This window comes from Loxodonta africana, chromosome 22 (genome assembly GCF_030014295.1).
Source record: "Loxodonta africana isolate mLoxAfr1 chromosome 22, mLoxAfr1.hap2, whole genome shotgun sequence".
Classification (NCBI taxonomy): Eukaryota; Metazoa; Chordata; class Mammalia; order Proboscidea; family Elephantidae; genus Loxodonta; species Loxodonta africana.
The window spans coordinates 56,531,216-56,549,454 of record NC_087363.1 but is presented as its reverse complement, the minus strand read 5'-3'; the positions used below and the strand labels follow the sequence as shown (position 1 = coordinate 56,549,454).

The 18,239-nt window shown below is 40.7% G+C and overlaps 1 protein-coding gene across 6 annotated transcripts in view; it reads left to right on the top strand.

The window, feature by feature from the left end:
• Nucleotides 1-3,181: 3,181 nt before the first annotated feature.
• Nucleotides 3,182-18,239, top strand: part of PPP4R2 (protein phosphatase 4 regulatory subunit 2) — a 78,027-nt gene continuing 62,969 nt past the window's right edge. For 5 of the 6 annotated variants that reach the window (XM_064275009.1, XM_064275010.1, XM_010590047.3 and 2 more), the window contains exons 1-2: nucleotides 3,183-3,312; nucleotides 4,294-4,375. In XM_064275009.1, coding sequence (XP_064131079.1) covers nucleotides 3,279-3,312; nucleotides 4,294-4,375 — 116 coding nt within the window. In that variant the 5' untranslated portion in view covers nucleotides 3,183-3,278. Of the gene's footprint in view, nucleotides 3,313-4,293; nucleotides 4,376-18,239 lie in introns of all 6 variants that reach the window. The other variant, XM_023548013.2, reaches the window with a different exon arrangement.

Below are 18,239 nucleotides of genomic sequence, written 5' to 3'. Positions count from 1 at the left end.
AGCTTTCCCTGATTCCCTTAGGCTGTCACTGCTGTGTCCACTTTATTTCCTGTCACAGACCTTATCCAGTTTGGAAATGAAAGGCATGCCCAAGTGAGGGGAATGACTGATGAAAGGGACAAAGCAAGGAGGAAGAAATTAGCACAATGAGTTCCTCCAACACAGCACTGTCTAAGAGAACTTTGGGCAAGGATGGAGTTTTCTGTATCTGCAAGGCACAATACAAAAACCACTAGCCACACGAGGCTATTGAGCACTTGAAATGTGGCTAGTGTAACTAAGGAACTGAATTTTCAATTTTACTCCTGTTTAATTTACTGGAATTTAAACAGTCACATGAGGTTAGTGGAACTGTATTACACAGCCAGCTTTTACACTGAGACACCAAAACCAAACCTGTTGCTGTTGGGTTGATTCATTTCCGACTCATGGTGACCCCACGTGTTGCAGAGTAGAGCCATAAGGTTTTCTTGGCTGTAATCCTTATGGAAGTAGATCACCAGGCCTTTCTTCAGCGGTATCATTTGTTGAATTCAACCTGTCAGCCTTTAAGATAGTAACTGAGTGGAAACTGCTTGTGCCACCCAGGGACCTTTGTATAGCAAGTGACCTGCCTAAAAAAAAGACTGGGTGTCAGAAGTGCAGGACAGGCTTTTTATGTAGGCACAGTAGGCCCTTTCAGACTAGAAGGGGCCATGAAAAACTAAATTTAGTGCATCATAAGTGCTGACCAAGTGTTTGATGATGACACCCTATTGCCACCCCTACAAGGCTATTTGTAATTGAGCTGAATGCTGTAGACAATGGAAGGGAACTGGTTTTCCAACTACAACACTCCAGAGAGGTATTTTGGGTGTGGAAGACTTTTGCCTGCATCTGTAACCTAGGGTAAGAATCACAGCCACTACCTTTTAAGAGTGTCAACAGTCGTAATGGCTGCATACAAATTTGTGCTTTCTAAGACAAACCAAAGGAACCCTGGTGACCTAATGGTTGAAGCCATTGACTACTAACTGAAAGGTCAGTGGTTTGAAACCACCAGCAGCTCCACAGGCAGTTTACTTTCATAGAGATTTATAGCGTTGGAAACCCTATGCGGTTGTTATGAGTCAAAATCGACTTGATGGCAGTGGGTTTGGTTTTGTTTGGGAAGACAAACCAAAGATCAAAGACTACAGACTTCAGTATGGATTACACCTTAACATAAAGAAAACAAAAATCCTCACAACTGGACCAATAAACAGCATCATGATAAATGGAGAAAAGATTGAAGTTGTCAAAGATTTCATTTTACTTGGGTCCACAATCAATGCCCATGGAAGCTGCAGTCAAAAAATCAAACGATGTGTAGCACTGGGCAAATCTTCTACAAAAGACCTGTTTAAAGTGTTAAAAAGCAAAGATGTCACGTTGAGGACTAAGGTGTCCCTGACCCAAGCCACAGTGTTGTCAACTGCCTCATATGCATGCGAAAGTTGGATAATGAATAATAGGGAAGACCAAAGAATTGATACCTTTGAATTATGGTGTTGACAAAGAATATTGAATATACCGTGGACTCCAGAAGAATGAACAATCTGTCTTGGAAGAAGTACAGCCAGAATGCTCCTTAGAAGTGATGATAGAGAGACTTTGTCTCATGTACTTTGGACATGTTATCAGGAGGGAGCAGTCCCTGGAGAAGGACATCACACTTGGTGAAGTTGAGGGTCAGGGAAAAAGAGGAAGACCCTCAAAGAGATGGATTGACACAGTGGTTGCAACAATAGGCTCAAACATAGCAACGATTATGATGATGGCACAGAACAGAGCAGTGTTTCGTTCTACTGTGCACAGCGTTGCTATGAGTTGGATCTGAATTGACACGGCATCTAACAACAACAAGACAAGCCAAGAAACTGCCTTCTCTTTCTTCCTTTCTTTCATGACATTCTGCTAGGCTTTGGGAAGAGAAGGTGCAACAGTCCAGTGCCTTTTCCTTTAAAAGTTCACGGACATAACAAGAGCACAAAAATGTCCACACAAAGGCTGGGAGCCAGATGTCCCAGTTTCAGTTGCTGTTTTGCCGGACTTGCTCTGTATGCTTCAGCTTTCCCGTTTGTTAAATGTCAGCGCTGGAGAAGGATTCTGCGGTCCCCTCTTTAGTTTCCTGGGTGCCTAGGCAATGTAATCTTAATCACAATGATACTAAAAACAGCAGGAGCCTTGTTAACTAAGTGCTCACCAAGTGCCAGGTCCTGTAGTGCTTCATACACACCGTTTCACGCAATCCTCAATCCTGTTTTACAATTCCCATTTTATGACAAGGAAACTGAGGCTCTGTGAGTTGTAACTTGTCCAGGGCCACAGAGGGAGTAAGTAGTGGAGTGGGATTTGAATTCAGCTGATTCCAAAGCTTGAGCTCTGAATCACTTTGCTGTATGCGTTGCTTCTTTTCACGGGTGGGTCAGTGACGAGTGAACGTCGAGTTCAGGGGCAGAGGTATTCTTGTCACTACTAATAGCTGTAATACAGAGTGCTTTTTATTCATACTCTGAACGCTGTGTGTACACATTCTTCCTTAATTTTCACAGAAACTGCATAGATAGGGTGGTCGGAACCAGTGCCCTCACTGTACCAAACGACCCTATAGGACAGAGTGGAACTGCACCATAGAGTTTCCAAGGAGCGCCTGGCGTATTCGAACTGCTGACCTCTTGGTTAGCAGCCGCAGTATTTAGCCACTACACCACCAGGGTTTCCCCTCATTGCACAGATTGGGAAAATTAGGCTCAGAGAGGAGAAGTAAATTGCTCAAGGTTACACAGCTAGCTAGGGTACTCGAATCCTGCGAGTCAGCTCCCAACCCGCTCCTTTACCGTGCTGTCTGCAGTACCGCGGGGGCCCGCCGAGGAGCACCACGCAGGCGGAGGATGCGGCGCCAGCCACCAGGCCGGGTCGACGGGACCGCCCGGCGGCACGCCTCCGCCGCGCACGCGCTCTCGGGCTCCCGGCTCGGGGCGCGCAGCGGGCGCGAGGACGGCGGCGGGGAGCGTGCGCGCGGTGACGTGCCGGGCGCCATGTTGGAGGGCTGGTGGTAGCGGCTCGGGGAGGTGTTCGCTCTGTCGGTCTCGCTCTCTCGCTCGCTTCCCCCGGCTCCCTTCGGTGCCCCCCCCGGTCGCCTGCGTGCCGGAGTGTGTGCGAGGGAGGGGGAGGGCGTCGGGGGGGTGGGGGGAGGCGTTCCGGTCTCGGGGAGACCCGCGGCGGGAGGCGGAGGCTGCGAGGGACTCCGGGAAGCCATGGACGTCGAGAGGCTGCAGGAGGCGCTGAAAGGTGGGGGTGGCTGCCCCTCTCCCTTCTCCCCTCCTTCTGCGGCCCTCTCTCTTCTCCTTTCCGGGCCGGTGGCTCCGCGGCCCGGGCCCGGGAGGGCGCGTCTCCGGCTCCCCTCCCCCTCCCACCTCCCAGGGGCGGGGAGCCCTGTGGGCAGCTCCCTCCCGCCCCGCTCTGGGCTTTGTGTCTGCCGCCGGCGTCTGGGCTGGGGGAGGGGAGTCGGGGAGCTCTCGGAGGGGCTCCAGCCCCTCTCCCACCCCGGCGGGGACAGGTCGTAGCCCCTCGCAGGCAGGCTCGGTTCGCCGTCAGGCTCCCGCATGCCGGGCATCGGGGTGAGAGAAAAAGTAAAAGGGTAGGTGGGGGGGCGGCGCTGGCAAAGCAACTTTTAAGTTGTCTTACGAAGCCTTTCAGGGCTTCTGGAGGCATCTTTGCACGCGCCCTAATTCTAAGGTGGTCGCCTTCCAAGCAACAGGCTTGAGAATAGTGGTTCCCAAACTTGGAATATCATGGTTTCAGGGATTTGAGAATTATGTTTTGACAATTCAGAATCGTTTGGGGGTGGCTCCGTCGAGTAGGTGGTGTTCGTTACAACGTAGACTTGTGAACTTCCCCTAGATAAACAATTAATGGGGTCGGGCCTGGAGGTTTGTATTTTAACCAGATTCCCTGGTGAGACGGATGCTGGTGTTCCCCGTGACCCCACTTTGGGAAACACTGTATTCAGGCTAGTTTTTGGAGAAGTCGAGTGCCCCCTTTTGGAGGCGTCCTGTTACCAGTGAATACCAGTGAAGTGGGTGACATTTTGGAAGTGGAGCTTGGGAGGGTAGAGGTGGCTGTTTGGTTGAGAAGATGATTTTTTAATTTTTATTTTATTATTGTTTCTTAGTATGGGGAAGGACTGGGAGGAAAGTTTGTATTAAGGTGTTGGGAATGGTTGATGGACTTTGGGAAATACTAATAACATTTCTTTCTTCTCTTATCTAGATTTTGAGAAGAGGGGGAAAAAGGAAGTTTGTCCTGTCCTGGATCAGTTTCTTTGTCATGTAGCCAAGACTGGAGAAACAATGTGAGTTGAAACATGTATTCATTTTTATAAACGTATGTCATTCAGGATTGCATAGGACAAAGAAAAAAGTATATTCTGGAAGAATTATTAATCTATGTCATTCCTACAGTTTAAAAACTATCATTTAAAGCATGTAATAAATATATACTTTTATTTATTTTATGCATGCTCCGTAATGCATTTTAAAAAATTGTTTACCTTTTTTTTTTTTTAACATCTACATTTAGGCCTGTTTAGAACTTCTTAGTCTGAAAGGGCCTGAGAAAGGAAGACTGTCTTTTCCATTATGACCCTTTTTGGCCATAATGAACAGCTTTATCCCCAGGGTTTTGTGGCTTTGATTGTTTCATGTTCTTTTGTTGGTCGTATTTTGTCTTATTGTCTGTATCCAAGCTTTTGTTGTCATAGATGTAGATGTTTGAAGTGTGTGACTTCTATTCTCTTGAGTACTCGGGGTGATTATCTGACAAATTCCAGATGATAAGTTTTGACTGTCCTGTAAACTTTCTAGGATAGCTAACTTGTTACATACGCTTACCATTTTATTAGGCTTGTTTCCAAATGTTCTGAATTTGAAACTTGTAAATTAGGGCTGTTTTCAAAAGGAATATTCAAGTCCATTGTGTGTAGTTTGTGTGGCAGGAGTTGTTTTCACACTCTGGCTAAGTTAGTTTGTAGAGGGCAAAGTTAATTTGTAGAGAGCAACGCAGCTTCGATGACTTCCTTGTTGTCTTTCCTTTGGGTAATGGTGGGGGAACAGGAAGGAGAAAGATTTCTTTGGGTGCAGTGGTAATAAACGGGCTCTCCTGGCTCCCCTACTTCATGCCTATTTTCAAAATACTTTTTGAGGCCTAACAGAAGAGTGTGAGCTTCAAGTGATACGTGGCTCCCCTACTTCATGCCTATTTTCAAAATACTTTTTGAGGCCTAACAGAAGAGTGTGAGCTTCAAGTGATACGTAATTTCTGTGGTTTTATTAGCAAGTGTTCATTTTCACAAGTTTTGCTATGGTTGTAGTATAGTCCTCTGATAACCAAATTTAGAAATGAGAAAAACGCTTAAACTTAGAAAAAGTTAAGAAAAAAATATTTAAAACCTTGTCTCTTCATCAGCTAATCAGCTCTGTACAAACTGCCTTTCCTTCTTGATAAAAAAACAGTGGCTCTAAATGTACAGTCAAAAGTTTCTAAAAGACAGGTTTAAAATTTTAAAAAAATTTTATTGCAGTAAAATACACATAACAAATTTGTCATTTTAACCATTTCTAAGTATATAATTTGGTGGCATTAACTGTATTTGCAATATTGTGCAATCATCACCATTAATAAATACAGCTTTTTAATATCTTGCCTTACTGGATCACCAGCAGCTGAGAAATTTAATCTGATTTTTCTGAACAATTATTTGTCTTGATAGAGGACTTAAACAATTTTTTTCTTTTTTTTTGTCAAGTTAGGTCTATATTTACTGAGAGCATTTTGTGTTAAAATGATTGGTGTTCTCAAATTCATCTTTTGACATTTAATGAAGTTTGTATTACTTTTAACTGTGGGCATGCCTTTTGATAGTGAAAGTTGCCATTTCTCTTACCCATTTATGGCTAAATGGAGCTTTGTCTAATTTCTAAGATTGTCATGGGAGAATGCAAATATAAAAAGTGAGAGTTCAGATCTCTTTGATGTTTTAGGATTGATGGGTTGCTTAAGGTACGAATTCTGTAGTTTTAACCATTTTTATTTTCATCGATACATTATTGTAGCAAGAAAGCATTAACAGAAAGAATACTTGAAATTTTATTTATGAAAATCATTCACAGCCTAGGATATCTATTTGTACATTAAAAATAAAATTGATTTAATACTTGTGTTTTTAGCTTTAGGGAAGATTTAGAATTGTGCTTGTAGGAAGTTAGGAAAGATGCCAAGATGTGGGATTCTAAACTGTTATACAGAGGAGTACTGTATGGTGCAAATGGTTAAGCTTTTGACCACTAGACAAGATGTTGGAGTTTGACCCCCAGAGGCTCCTCAGAAGACAGACCTGTGATCTACTTCTAAAAGGTCACGACCATGAAAACCCAGTGGAACAGTTTTACTCTATATGTCGGGTCGCCATGAGTTGGAATCAACTTCATGGACACTAACAGCAACAACATATATGTATGTAAAACAATTTATCCCCAAATTAGTTGTTTCTGGCCACTTGGAAAAATTGGTTTTATGTTGATAACTTTATCCTGAAATTGGGCAGTGCCTTTTTTTTTTTTTTTTTAAAGTATTGTGTTTAGTTGAAAGTATACCGAGCAAATTAGGTTCCCATTTAACAATTCTTATACAGATTGTTCTGTACTATTGCTTACAGTTTTCACAATGTGTAAAATGTGTCAGCATTCTCATTATTTCCATTCTGTTTGTTCTGTTTCCATTGTTCTCGCTTCCCTTCCCCTATTTGGCTTCTCATCTTTGCTTTTGGGTAAATGTTTACTGTTTGGTCACATATAGTTGATTGTTTAAGGGAGCACTTTACTCACGTCTGTTCTAAGCCCGTCTGTTACTCTTCTGAGAGATTATCTCCAGAAATAGCCTCAATTCCTAGTTTGAAGGGTACCTTAGGGTGGTAGTCTCAGGGGTTCCTCTACTCTATTGGTACAGTATGTCTGGCCTTTTTATGAATTTGAATTTTGTCCCAGATTTTTCTCTCATTCTATCAGGGACCTTGTATTGTGTCCCTGGTCAGAACAGTCTCTAGTGGTAGCTGGGCACCATCTAGCCCTTCTGGTCTCAGGCTAGAAAAGGCTGTGGTTCATGTGGGCGGTTAGTCCTTTGAACTAGTTTCTTCTTTGAGTCTTTGGCTTCCTTCATTCTTTTGCTCCAGAGGAGTAGAGACCAATAGTTGTCTCTTAGATGTCTGCTCACAAGCTTTTAAGACCCCAGATCCTGCTCACCGAATTAGGATGTAGAACATTATCTTTATGAACTATGACTGAGTCGTTCCATGAGACCATGGACCTAAGCCTTTCAACCCAGTAAACCAATCCCAAGAGTTGTTTGTATATGTCTAGAAAGTCTCCAACCATGCCCACTATGTGCTTTATTATATATATGCGGGTACATATGCAGCACACACATACATGTTTATACATACACCTGCAGATGTACACCTATACGTGCATGTGTGTGTACTTGAATATGCCTTCCTATACAGATATAGCATACATATCTACCTGTGTAACCATACACATATTTTTTGATTGTTATTACTGTTGCAAAATTGTATAGGTTGATAGCAGTTACTGGAATTGTCCCTTTTTCTTGTGTATTTCTTAGTGTCTTCATTTACCTTGGTCAAGTTGTACAGACTTCATTCATGTTTGTTATTGCTCTTCCCATTACCAAAAATAACAAGTATCTACTATCTAGGAGGTGATTCCCCCTACCTCTTTGCCCCATCTCTGATAACCATCAAAGAATGTTGCTTTCTGTGTATTTCAATTCTTTTTGTAATAGTGGGACCCTACAGTATTTGTCCTTTTGTGATTTCACTCAACATAATGTCCCCCAAATTCATCCTTGTTATGAGATGTTTTATAGACTTCTCATTATTTATAGTTGCGTAGTATTCCATTCTCTTGTATGTACCACGATTTGTTTATTCATCAGTTGATGGACGCTTAGATTGTTTCCATCTTTTCGCTATTGTAAATAATGCTGTAGTGAACGTAGACGTGCATATGTTTATTCATATCACTGCTCTTTAGCTCTAGGATGTGTATTTAGGAGAGGGATTGCCGAATCATAAGGTGTTTGTTTCTAGCTTTTTGAGGAAGCGTCATACAGTTTTCCATAGTCGTCGTACCATTTTACAATCCTACCTGCAGTGTATAAGCGTTCCAGTCTTCCCACAACCTTGCCTGCATTTGTTGTTTTTCTGCCTTTTTTTTTTTGATTGGGCAACACTATTTAAAGGTAATATAGTTTCTCATGTAATGGTAATTAAATATATAGTATGTGCTGAATAAACAGAAACGTGATGGTTTTCAGTCATGAATTTAAGTATTTTTGATGAGTTTTAGTTGCAACTACTGCCCTTTTTGATAGCCACATTGTACCATCTTTGGCCACTGGTGGCCTCTTCCAGTTGGCTCCTGAGACCTTTTGATGTGACCCTAGTAGTCTTTGATAGCTTTCTTGCTGTCTTCTATGAGATATTCCAAGGTCATTTCCAGCTGTGACTTGCTGTCAGCCGTTTCTTAAGAAACCCTATCCTCTTTTAGTGGGAAATGATTTTTAAAGACTACAATCTGGATGCTGGAGATGTGTGTTATTACTGAGTTTGTCATTGTTTGTAGCATTTTCAATGGACAGAGCTAAATGAAATGCTTCATGAGTTCATACTGATACTTACAAATCAAAATCAGGACTACAGGTTTTTTGCTTAACTTCTTTCACACCAAAAATCCTGGTTCTCAAGAACATGGGGAATGATGATCTCATAATTTCTCATTCACTGTATCTAACATTACACACCAGAAAGTCTTAAGGATACTAATACTACTACCACTGCCACCAATATGATTAAGAACATTAAAAATTTTTTTTACATACACTCTCCCAGTTCTAGCCTGTATTTAAAAAAACAATACTTGTGTCTATGTTATTTGAGTGTGTATAGCTATTCCATAAAATACTCTTCCTGTCTCTCATATAGTCTTAGTTCTACAGCAGCTGTATGTCTAACACCAGTCCGTATGGCAATATCTCTAGTAAGTTTGGTTGTCTGAAGCTCATCTTCCAGTGTAGATCCTTGAGGCAAGGCTCACGAGAACAGTATTTCTTGAGGTCTTTATATATTGATAACTGTTTGTGCCCTTTGTTCTTTTTTTCCGATATTTGATTGTGTTTTCGGTGAAGATGTACATAGCAGTTTAGGTTTCCATTCACCAATTTCTGCACAAATTGTTCAGTGACATTGGTTACCATTGGTTACATTCTTCAGTGTGTGAATATTCTTATTTCTGTTCTGGGTGTTCCATTTCCATTAATCTGTTTTCCCTTCCCCCTTAATGTTCTCATCTTTGTTTTGGAGTAATTGTTGACTGTTTGGTCTCATACGGGTTTTTTTTTTTTTTTTAAGGAGCACAGTACTCACGGATGATATTCTTTATTTTGTGAGACAATCAGTTATTTAGCTAAAAAGATGACCTCAGGGGCTAGTTTAAATGAAAAAGTATCTCAGGGCAATAGTCTTGGAGAGTTCTCCAGTCAACCAGTCCAGTAAAACTGGATTTTTTAAGAATTTGAGGTTCTGTTCACAGTTTTCTCCCATTCTGTAAGGTCCATTTTTGGGGCCCTGGTCAGAATGGTAGGTAGTGGTAGCTGGGCACCATCTAGTTCTTCTGGTCTCAGGGTAGATGAGGCCATAGTTTGTGTAGACTAAGTCCTAATAGACTGGTTTCTAATTTGAATCTTTGGTTTCCTCCTTTTGCTTTTGCTTTAGATGAGTAGAGATCAATAGTTGTAGTTCAGATGACCACTTGAAAGCTTTTAAGACCCTAGACACTACTCTCCAAACTACAGAAGCTGCCAGACTTTTCCTCAATGGTTGTACCATTTTGCATTCCCACAGCAATGGATAAGGGTTCCAATTTCTTCACATCCCCTACAACACTTGTTATCATCCCTATAATTTTTTTTTTTTTTTTAGATCTTGGCTGTCCTCGTTGATGTGAAGTCTGACTCATACTGACCCTATAGGACAGAGTAGAACTACCTCATAGGGTTTCCAAGGCTTGTAAATCTTGAAGAAAGCAGGCTGCCACACTTTCTCCCACAGAGCAGCTGGTGGGCTGGAATAACTGACATTGTGGTTAGCTGCACCACCAGGGCTTCTCCTTAGCCATCCTGGTGGGAGTCAAGTGGTACCTCATTGTGATTTTAATTTGCATTTCTAATGATATTGAGTATCTTTTCTTGTGTGTCTTTTGGCCATGTGAGTATCCTCTTTGATGAGGATGTTCTTTCCCCAGTTTTTGATTGGATTATTTTGTCTTTTTGTTCTAGAAGTTTTTTAAAAATATATTTTAGATATAAACCCTTATCCTTTATATAATTCCCAAAGATTTTCCCCAGTCTTTAGGTTGTCTGTTTGTGTCCTATTGTTCTTGAAGGTCGTTTTCATTGGAAATAAAATCTTTGGCTCATACTTTCTATCCTTGAGTATCTTAAATATTTTAACTCCATTTTTTTCTGTGAATTTAGTGTTATTGCCAAAAATCTGATAATACTATTTTCTTCACCTTATATGTCATCCACTGTTTTTTGGATGGATATCAAGTGTTTCCCCGTCCCCTCCATAAAGTCCAGTAAATTTTCTAGACTGTCTTGGTATGGGTCATTCTGGGTCAGCGTGCTCAGGTATGTGCTCTGCTCTTCCAATATGTGGTTTTATTTTTTTTTTTTTTTTAGTTTCAGGAAAGCAATTCTTGAATTAAAAGTTTTCAGTATGTGTTTTTTTCCTACTTGGCTTTTTCAGGGACTCCTGTAATTGCTGTGTTGAATCTGCTTTGCATATCTTCAATATTTGCCAATTTGTCTTGAGTACTTTTTCTTCCCTTTTTTTTTAAATAGCTTTATTGAATGAAGTATAATTGACATACAGTAAACTATGTTTATTGAAAATGTACAGTTTGATAAGTTTTGACATCTGTACTCATGGAACCATCACCATAATTAACATATCCATTATCCCCCAGAGTTTCCTCCTGTTCTTCCCTGGTTGTACCCCCACTCCCTATTCCCCAGACAACTAACGATCTGCTTTCTGTCACTCTACGTTAGTTTGTATGTCCTAGAATTTTGTATAAATGGAATCATACAGTATGTACTTTGTTGGACTTCTTTTACTCAGCGTAATTGAGATTCATCCATGTTGCGATGTCAACAGTTTATTCCTTTTTATTTCTGAGTAGTGTTTGTTATATGGATATGCCACAATTTTTTGTACATTTCATCTTTTGGTGGACATTTGGGCTATTTCCAGTTTTTTCTGTTATAAATAAAGCTGCTGTGAACATTCGTGTACAAGTCTTTGGGTGGACATAATGCATTGGATAAGTAACTAGAAATGGCTGGATTATATGGTAAGTTTACGTTTAAGAAACTGCCTGTTTTCTAAAATCGTGTCATTTTGCATTCCCACCGACAGTATGGGAACTGAGCTCAGCTTCCCCACATCCTTTTCAGCACTTAGTATGGTTGGTCTTTTTTACGTTAGCCATTCTAAATAGATGCATATTACGTAATGGTTTTAATTTGCATTTCCCTGGTGACTAATGATGTAGACCATCTTTTCATGTGTTTATTTGAATCTGTGTATCTTCTTTGGTGAAGTGTTTGTTTGAATCTTTCACCCGTTTTTAAAATTGGGTTGTTTGTTTTCTTGTTGGTTTTGGGAGTTCTTTATATGTTCTGGGTACCGGTCCTGTATATGGTACATGCTGTGTTTGAGTTACGACAAACTGCGCTTACGACTGTTTGCTTATTTTTTTTTTTTTTTGGTACATCTTATCGTATGTAATACATATTACATACAGTGTTGCAGTACATAATTTGCTGATGTTATCCTCAGATGTTCACTTGCAGATGTACAAAGATTGGATTTATAAAGATACTGATAATAAAAGGCAGTAAAAACGAAAAAAGGTATTTGACTTAGGTCAAAACCCGTGTACGATGGAGTTATTGGAACAGAATCCTCTCGTAAGTTGGGACTACCTCTACTTGCTTCACTTTGTGCTGTCTTTTCATTCTCTTAGCAGTGTCTTTTGAAGGGAAATTTTAAATTTGATTCCATTTTGATTTTTAAAAGTTTCCTCCTTTGCAGGAAGAATTTCCTTTCATTTCTTTTCAAGCATCATCTGTTGTGTGCATTTGTTTTGGTGTACTTTCTAGTATAGTCTTTATTTCTGAAGTACTTTTTTGTTTTAAGTCTTCCTAAAAATCTGTCACCTCATTTCTGAGTTTCTCTAACTCCGACTTATGTTGTCTTGTGTATCATTTTTTCAGTGTCTTTTAGTTTGTTTTGAAATACCCACCAGGTGCCATCAAGTTGACTCCCAACTCATGGCAGCCCCATGTGTGTCAGAGTAGAACTGTGCTCCATAGGGTTTTCAGTGGCTGATTTTTCAGGAGTAGATGACCAGACCTTTCTTCTGAGGTGCCTTTGGGTAGACTGGAACTTCCAAGCTTTTTGTTAGCAGCTGAGCATGTTAGCCATTTTGAAAAAGTATGATACCATTTTTTTGATTGTTGTCGAACATGTCTTTCTGTCTTGCTTTCATTGTCCATAGGTATGTTATTCTCGGTTTTTCTTAAAATTTTATGTTGGATTTGACCGTAATATTTTGCTGTTGCTCATTTGTAGTTGAAATTCCTTTTCCTGAACATTTAGGAGGAGGTATGGTTCAGAGTTCCTCTTCTAAATTCACAGAGCTCTTTCATTGTTTCTGTGAAGTGTTTAAAAACAAGACAGCTTGCTTTCTGGAGTTTCCAGGTTCTGGTTTCCACTTCTACTTTTATTTGGACCTTGTCTTTCCTTCCTCTTTATTGTCCCTGTCATGCTTAACTTTGACTTTAATCCCAGTGGTTTCTCCTCATTGTTGGGCTCACTTGAATGGGAACTCTGGTGGGTCTCTTTCAAGAACTCATGGGAACAAGGCTTTCAGATCTCACCGCATATCTTCTGTTCACTCGCTATTGGTGTGGGCAGAACACCTCTCAGTTTTAGCTGCTCTTCTCAAATTGGCCAACCATAATTTTCGGTGAATACCTTTTGGCTGTTTTGTGGTTCTCTTATTCTCAGGCCCTTCAGGCATGCCCTTTGCTTTCTCTTGCACAGATCCTGAAAATACACAGAACATTTGGCCGTTGGTGGTTTTTCGTCACAGACTTATTTTTTGAAGCTTCTGGGACTATGTTGTCAAGTAGCTTTGTTGTAAATGTTGTTCACTGGTTTTTTGGCTTTGTTGTCTAGTTGTCATGTCTGGGCTGTGGGGTTTTGGAGAGATGAAGAAAGCTATCGCCACTGCCATTCTCTCAAAATTCCACTTTTTAGGAAAACTTTTTATTCCTTGTTAAGCCAGTTTCCTCATGTATAAAATGAGAATAATAATAGTACCTCACAGTGTGGGCAGGTAATATATAGACATCTCAGCACAGTGCTTGGTACACACAGTACCAAAAACCAAACACTTTGCTGTTGAGTTGTATTCCAGCTCATGGCAACCCTATAGTAAGTGCTCAGTAAACATTAGCCATTATTATGTTGTCCATAATGCTCGTTTTGATTCTGCTTTTTTCTCCCTGCAGTGTCAGTTTCCCTATGTTTAGATAGTTTGACGTTATCAGTGAGAAAATACAAGTTTGGTTGCTTTAAAAGTAGTTCTTATTAATAGCTAAGATCTGCATTATTGAAAACAAAATCCCCTTAAGCCAATGAAGCTGTTAGATCCTTCTCTAGGGTCGCTGTGAGTTGGAATAGACGCCACAGCAGTGAGTGGGTTTGGTTTTTGGTTTATGGGTTTCTTAAAGGAAGGAACTTTGTTTTGTCCAACCTAGTATTAACTGAACCCGTGAACATTATTTCTAAAATGTTAGTCACATACCACCTTCATGATTTTTGTCGTATCCTTGTAACATCTGTATAATTTTTTTTAGGTGAAAGTTTACAGAGCAAATTAGTTTCCAATATGATTGTACATAAGTGTTTCATAACTTTTGTTTCATTCCCCACGATGTGTCAGCACTTTCCCCGTTTCTGCCCTGGTTTCCTCATTTTCTTTTGTCCTATTTTCTACCCTTTTTTGTCTTGTTATCTCTGTTTTTGGGCAAATAATGCCCTTTTGATCTCATACAATTGATCTGTATAATTTTTAACTAATAGTTTTCTTTAAGTCAGCTTACTTCTTTTTAAATGGAAAAATATTGCAGATAGAGTTCAGGCCCCCATTTTACCTCTTCTCAGAGGTATAACCATTATGTCGATTGTTACAGTCTTGTAAGTAGTAAGATCTGAACCTGTTGGTCCGTGCATTAGTTGTATTTTTCTAAGTCACCTTAAAGCCTATGAATACTAAAATATGTAATTAATATGAATTATTCATGTGCCACCTAAACCCCTCTCATGTATGATCATCACAATTTGGGGAACAGAGAGTAGATTTTCAGAAAATACTAGTTGAATGTATGCCCTTCTGTTCTAAATACTAACTACACTGTCTAAGGTGTGGACGTGAAGAAAATTAGTTGTTTTCCTTTCTGTCATCACATGATGCCGTAAACCTGATAGTCGTGGACACTGCACAGAATGTACTGACTGAGAGCAGTTTCTTGGCTGGTATAAGTAACTTTCCTAATTTTCATTACTTTTGGTGCCCATGAGCTCATGCTTTCCATGTTCAGTTCAGATTTTTACTAGTGGTGGTCTAGGCCCCTAATTTTTCGAGTTAGCATGTTGGGGGCAGGGGAGGTATTGTCATATCTTGGAAGTAGCATGACCCAAGTTTGAATTTGGCTTGGCCACTTTTGTGTGACTTTGGACAAATTATTTTTGTGAACTCGTTTCCTCATTTGAAAAATGGGATTTATGCTTTTATAGTTGTCTCAACAGTTGTGAGGATTGAATAAAGTATATAACTCCAGGTATGAAAATTGTTGGGGGATGGTAGTAAGAATTAGACCTGTCTGTATTCTGGGCATAAATGGGGAGTGTATTTGGCACATGAAGCAAGTTTAGGTGCTTAATCTTGATGAAAGAGCTCTGATTTAAGAACCAGAAGAGCACCAGACAGACCTGGGTTTGCATTCCCATCTCTGCCACTTGATTGCTGTGTGACCAAGGCTGACTTCTTTGCACTTTAATTTCCTTGTCTCTAAAATATGAATAATAAATCTGTCTCAAAGGATATTGTGAGAATTAAATAAGTTTATACGTACGAGTGCCCCCAGATGGTTGCTACTATAACTATTCTGGCTTCAATGATTGAAATTGTTTATTTTGCTATGGGCTAGTTTCCTCAGCTACTAAATGAGGGCTACTAGTAGATGTTCTAAATATTTTCCGAGGTTTCGTCCAACTTGAAAAAACTGATAGGAGTTTGTGTTGTAGCACTAGTTATCTGGGGGTGATATCATAGCAGTAGTGATTGGGGTGGGGAACGGGGCATGATGACGGTGATTTATGTTACAGTATCTGGTGGTGGTGAGAGATGTTACTGTTGCCAGTATGTTGCCTAGGTGAATGGTGCAGAGACAGTTAAAAAAAAAATGTGCATCAGTCCTTTATTCTTGGATTAGAATGACCAATCGCTGTTACCACTAAACTCATTTGAGCCTTACAGAGGTTCCTAGAATGCCTGCCTGTCTTAGTGTTACCTGTATGTACATGTGTGGTTTTTATCTATATCCAGAGATGGGCTTTATGCCTGCCAGTGAATATGTGAGTTTATGTATACTTATGGACTATTACTGGAAACCTATCAGAAGCTTCAAAACATTAGTGAGAAGATAAGAAATTCATGGCTCACAAATTACTGTGTTTTTCCTGTTTGGTGAATCGTAGGTCTTTGTACCTTTCTGATGTGGGAGTTTATATTGAGGTGAGCATGGGTGTGTCATTGAGTTTTAGTATCAATAGCAAAAAACTTTAATTACTAAGTATAGACAGTTTAAGAGGAGAATGTTGACTTTTACTTCATTTAAACACGTGCCTTTGAAATAACCACCGTGCTACCGGGGCTCCTTAAAATAGATGATTAATTCTGAGAAATGTATATTAGATCTTCGTTTTTTTTGCTACGCCCTAAGATGTGTTCATAGTTGATTGTCTTCCTCTCTGGTTGCACCCATTGGAATCCTCTTCACATACCAGGCTGCCTGGATTTGGCACTGCTTGTAATGTGTGTGTATGGAATCCACCTTGTGTAATAGCCACGTGTTAAGCATCACCACACTCCATCCCTACCACATAGCCTGGGTAACCTGTTGCCTGAGTATTAAATATTATTGAGGACTCAAACCGCTGACTGTAAAGTGAAAAATAGCTAATTTGTCTCAAATTAGTAATAATACAAAATAATAGTACTCCCACTCCTGATACATCAATGTGGTTAGGTTTCAAAGACCAGGTCATTTTGTGAAAGCCGGCGTTATGCAAAAATGGAGGATTTATTATTTTTTTTCTCTTTCCAGACCTTTTTTTTCCCCCCCAAACCATTCATATGTGTCTTTTTTTTTTAATTTGGAAAATATAGAAACAGTAACAGCTAAGATTTACTGATAACACTCATAACTCTGAGGATTCCAGTTATAGATTATTCCTCTGTGGAGAAGGAGGCTTGGAGAAGACAAAACTGGATAAAGCTGGGCTGTGTGACTGGAGGGCCCATGGCTTAACCACTTCACCTTCCTCCTGTGCTGGGTTAGACCTTCCCAGCAGAGCCGCCTCCAGGGCTCAATCCCCACCCGTATAAGCCCTGCCTTTGTGATCCTGCTTGAACTTGCTCTGCCCTCCAGGCCTGGCAAGTCACCCAGGCGTGGACTTCCTGTGATAGTGTGGGGTGCCTGGCCTGGCACTGGGCTGCAGCGAGGTGGACGCTTCAGGGCCAGTTTGGCTCACTTTGGGATGTCATTAAACTCGTGCACATTTCCCCATGCCTTTTTCTTTCCTCCCTTCCCACCCCACAGCAATTTTGAGCTGCAGGGCCTCAGGCCGCATAGGAGGAGCTGGGAACCTAGAACAAGCACCTGCTTGCTTGGTGCAGCCTGTGCTTCTACCCGGAGGCCTAGGCCATGGAGGAGGCCCAGCCTGCACTTGGCAGGATAGAGCGGAGGGCACAGGGCAGCTGCCTTCCCAGAAACTGCCAGGATACTCTTCTCAAGGGAGGGGATGCTCCATGGTCATTGCCACCATGCCTCCTGCCTCATTAGTGCGCAAAACAGTCGGATAGTAGATTTTTTACTATTGTTGTAAATGCAGAATGTCCTATAATGAGGTAGTCTGTAAATGAGGAGTAGGTGTAATAATGTCCCCAGTGGTTTTTAAAAATGTCCCACATATGTGGTAGTGCAAATAGGACATTTGTTGTTGTTGTTGTTGTCATAATTGGTATGAAAAAACTTTACAAGAGAGGCTCTGTGGCCACTTGGTACTGTATATGTTAGAGTATTTCTGTCGCCTCAACATTTAAAGTCCATTTGACCCTAGATCAGAAGAAAGCCCTGGTTAAAATTCTTGTTTTGTCATAACCTGTATGAATGACCATGATGGAACAAGTACCTAACCTTTTTTCAGCCCCCCAAGTGAAAAGTGTAGATAACAATACCTATTTCATGGTTTTTTTTCGTGAAGTAGCAGGCATTCAACAAATGTTAGATTTCTTATTTTCTTTATACTCAGTGATTAAAAAAAAAAAATTAGTTAATAGTAAAACTAACATTTATTTTTATAATTTTTATTGTGCTTTAAGTGAAAGTTTACAAATCAAGTCAGTCTCTTACCTAAGAAATTTTATACACCTTGCTACATGCTGCCAATTACTCTCCCCCTAATGAGACAGCCCGCTCCCTCCCTCCACTCTCTGTTTTCATGTCCATTTCGCCAGCTTCTAACCCCCTCTACCTTGTCATCTCCCCTCCAGGCAGGGGATGCCAACATAGTTTCAAGTGTCCACTTGATCTAAGAAGCTCACTCCTCACCAGCATCCCTCTCCATCCCGTTGTCCAGTCCAATCCATGTCTGAAGAGTTGGCATCAGGAATGGTTCCTGTCCTGGGCCAACAGAAGGCCTGGGGGCCATGACCACTGCGGTC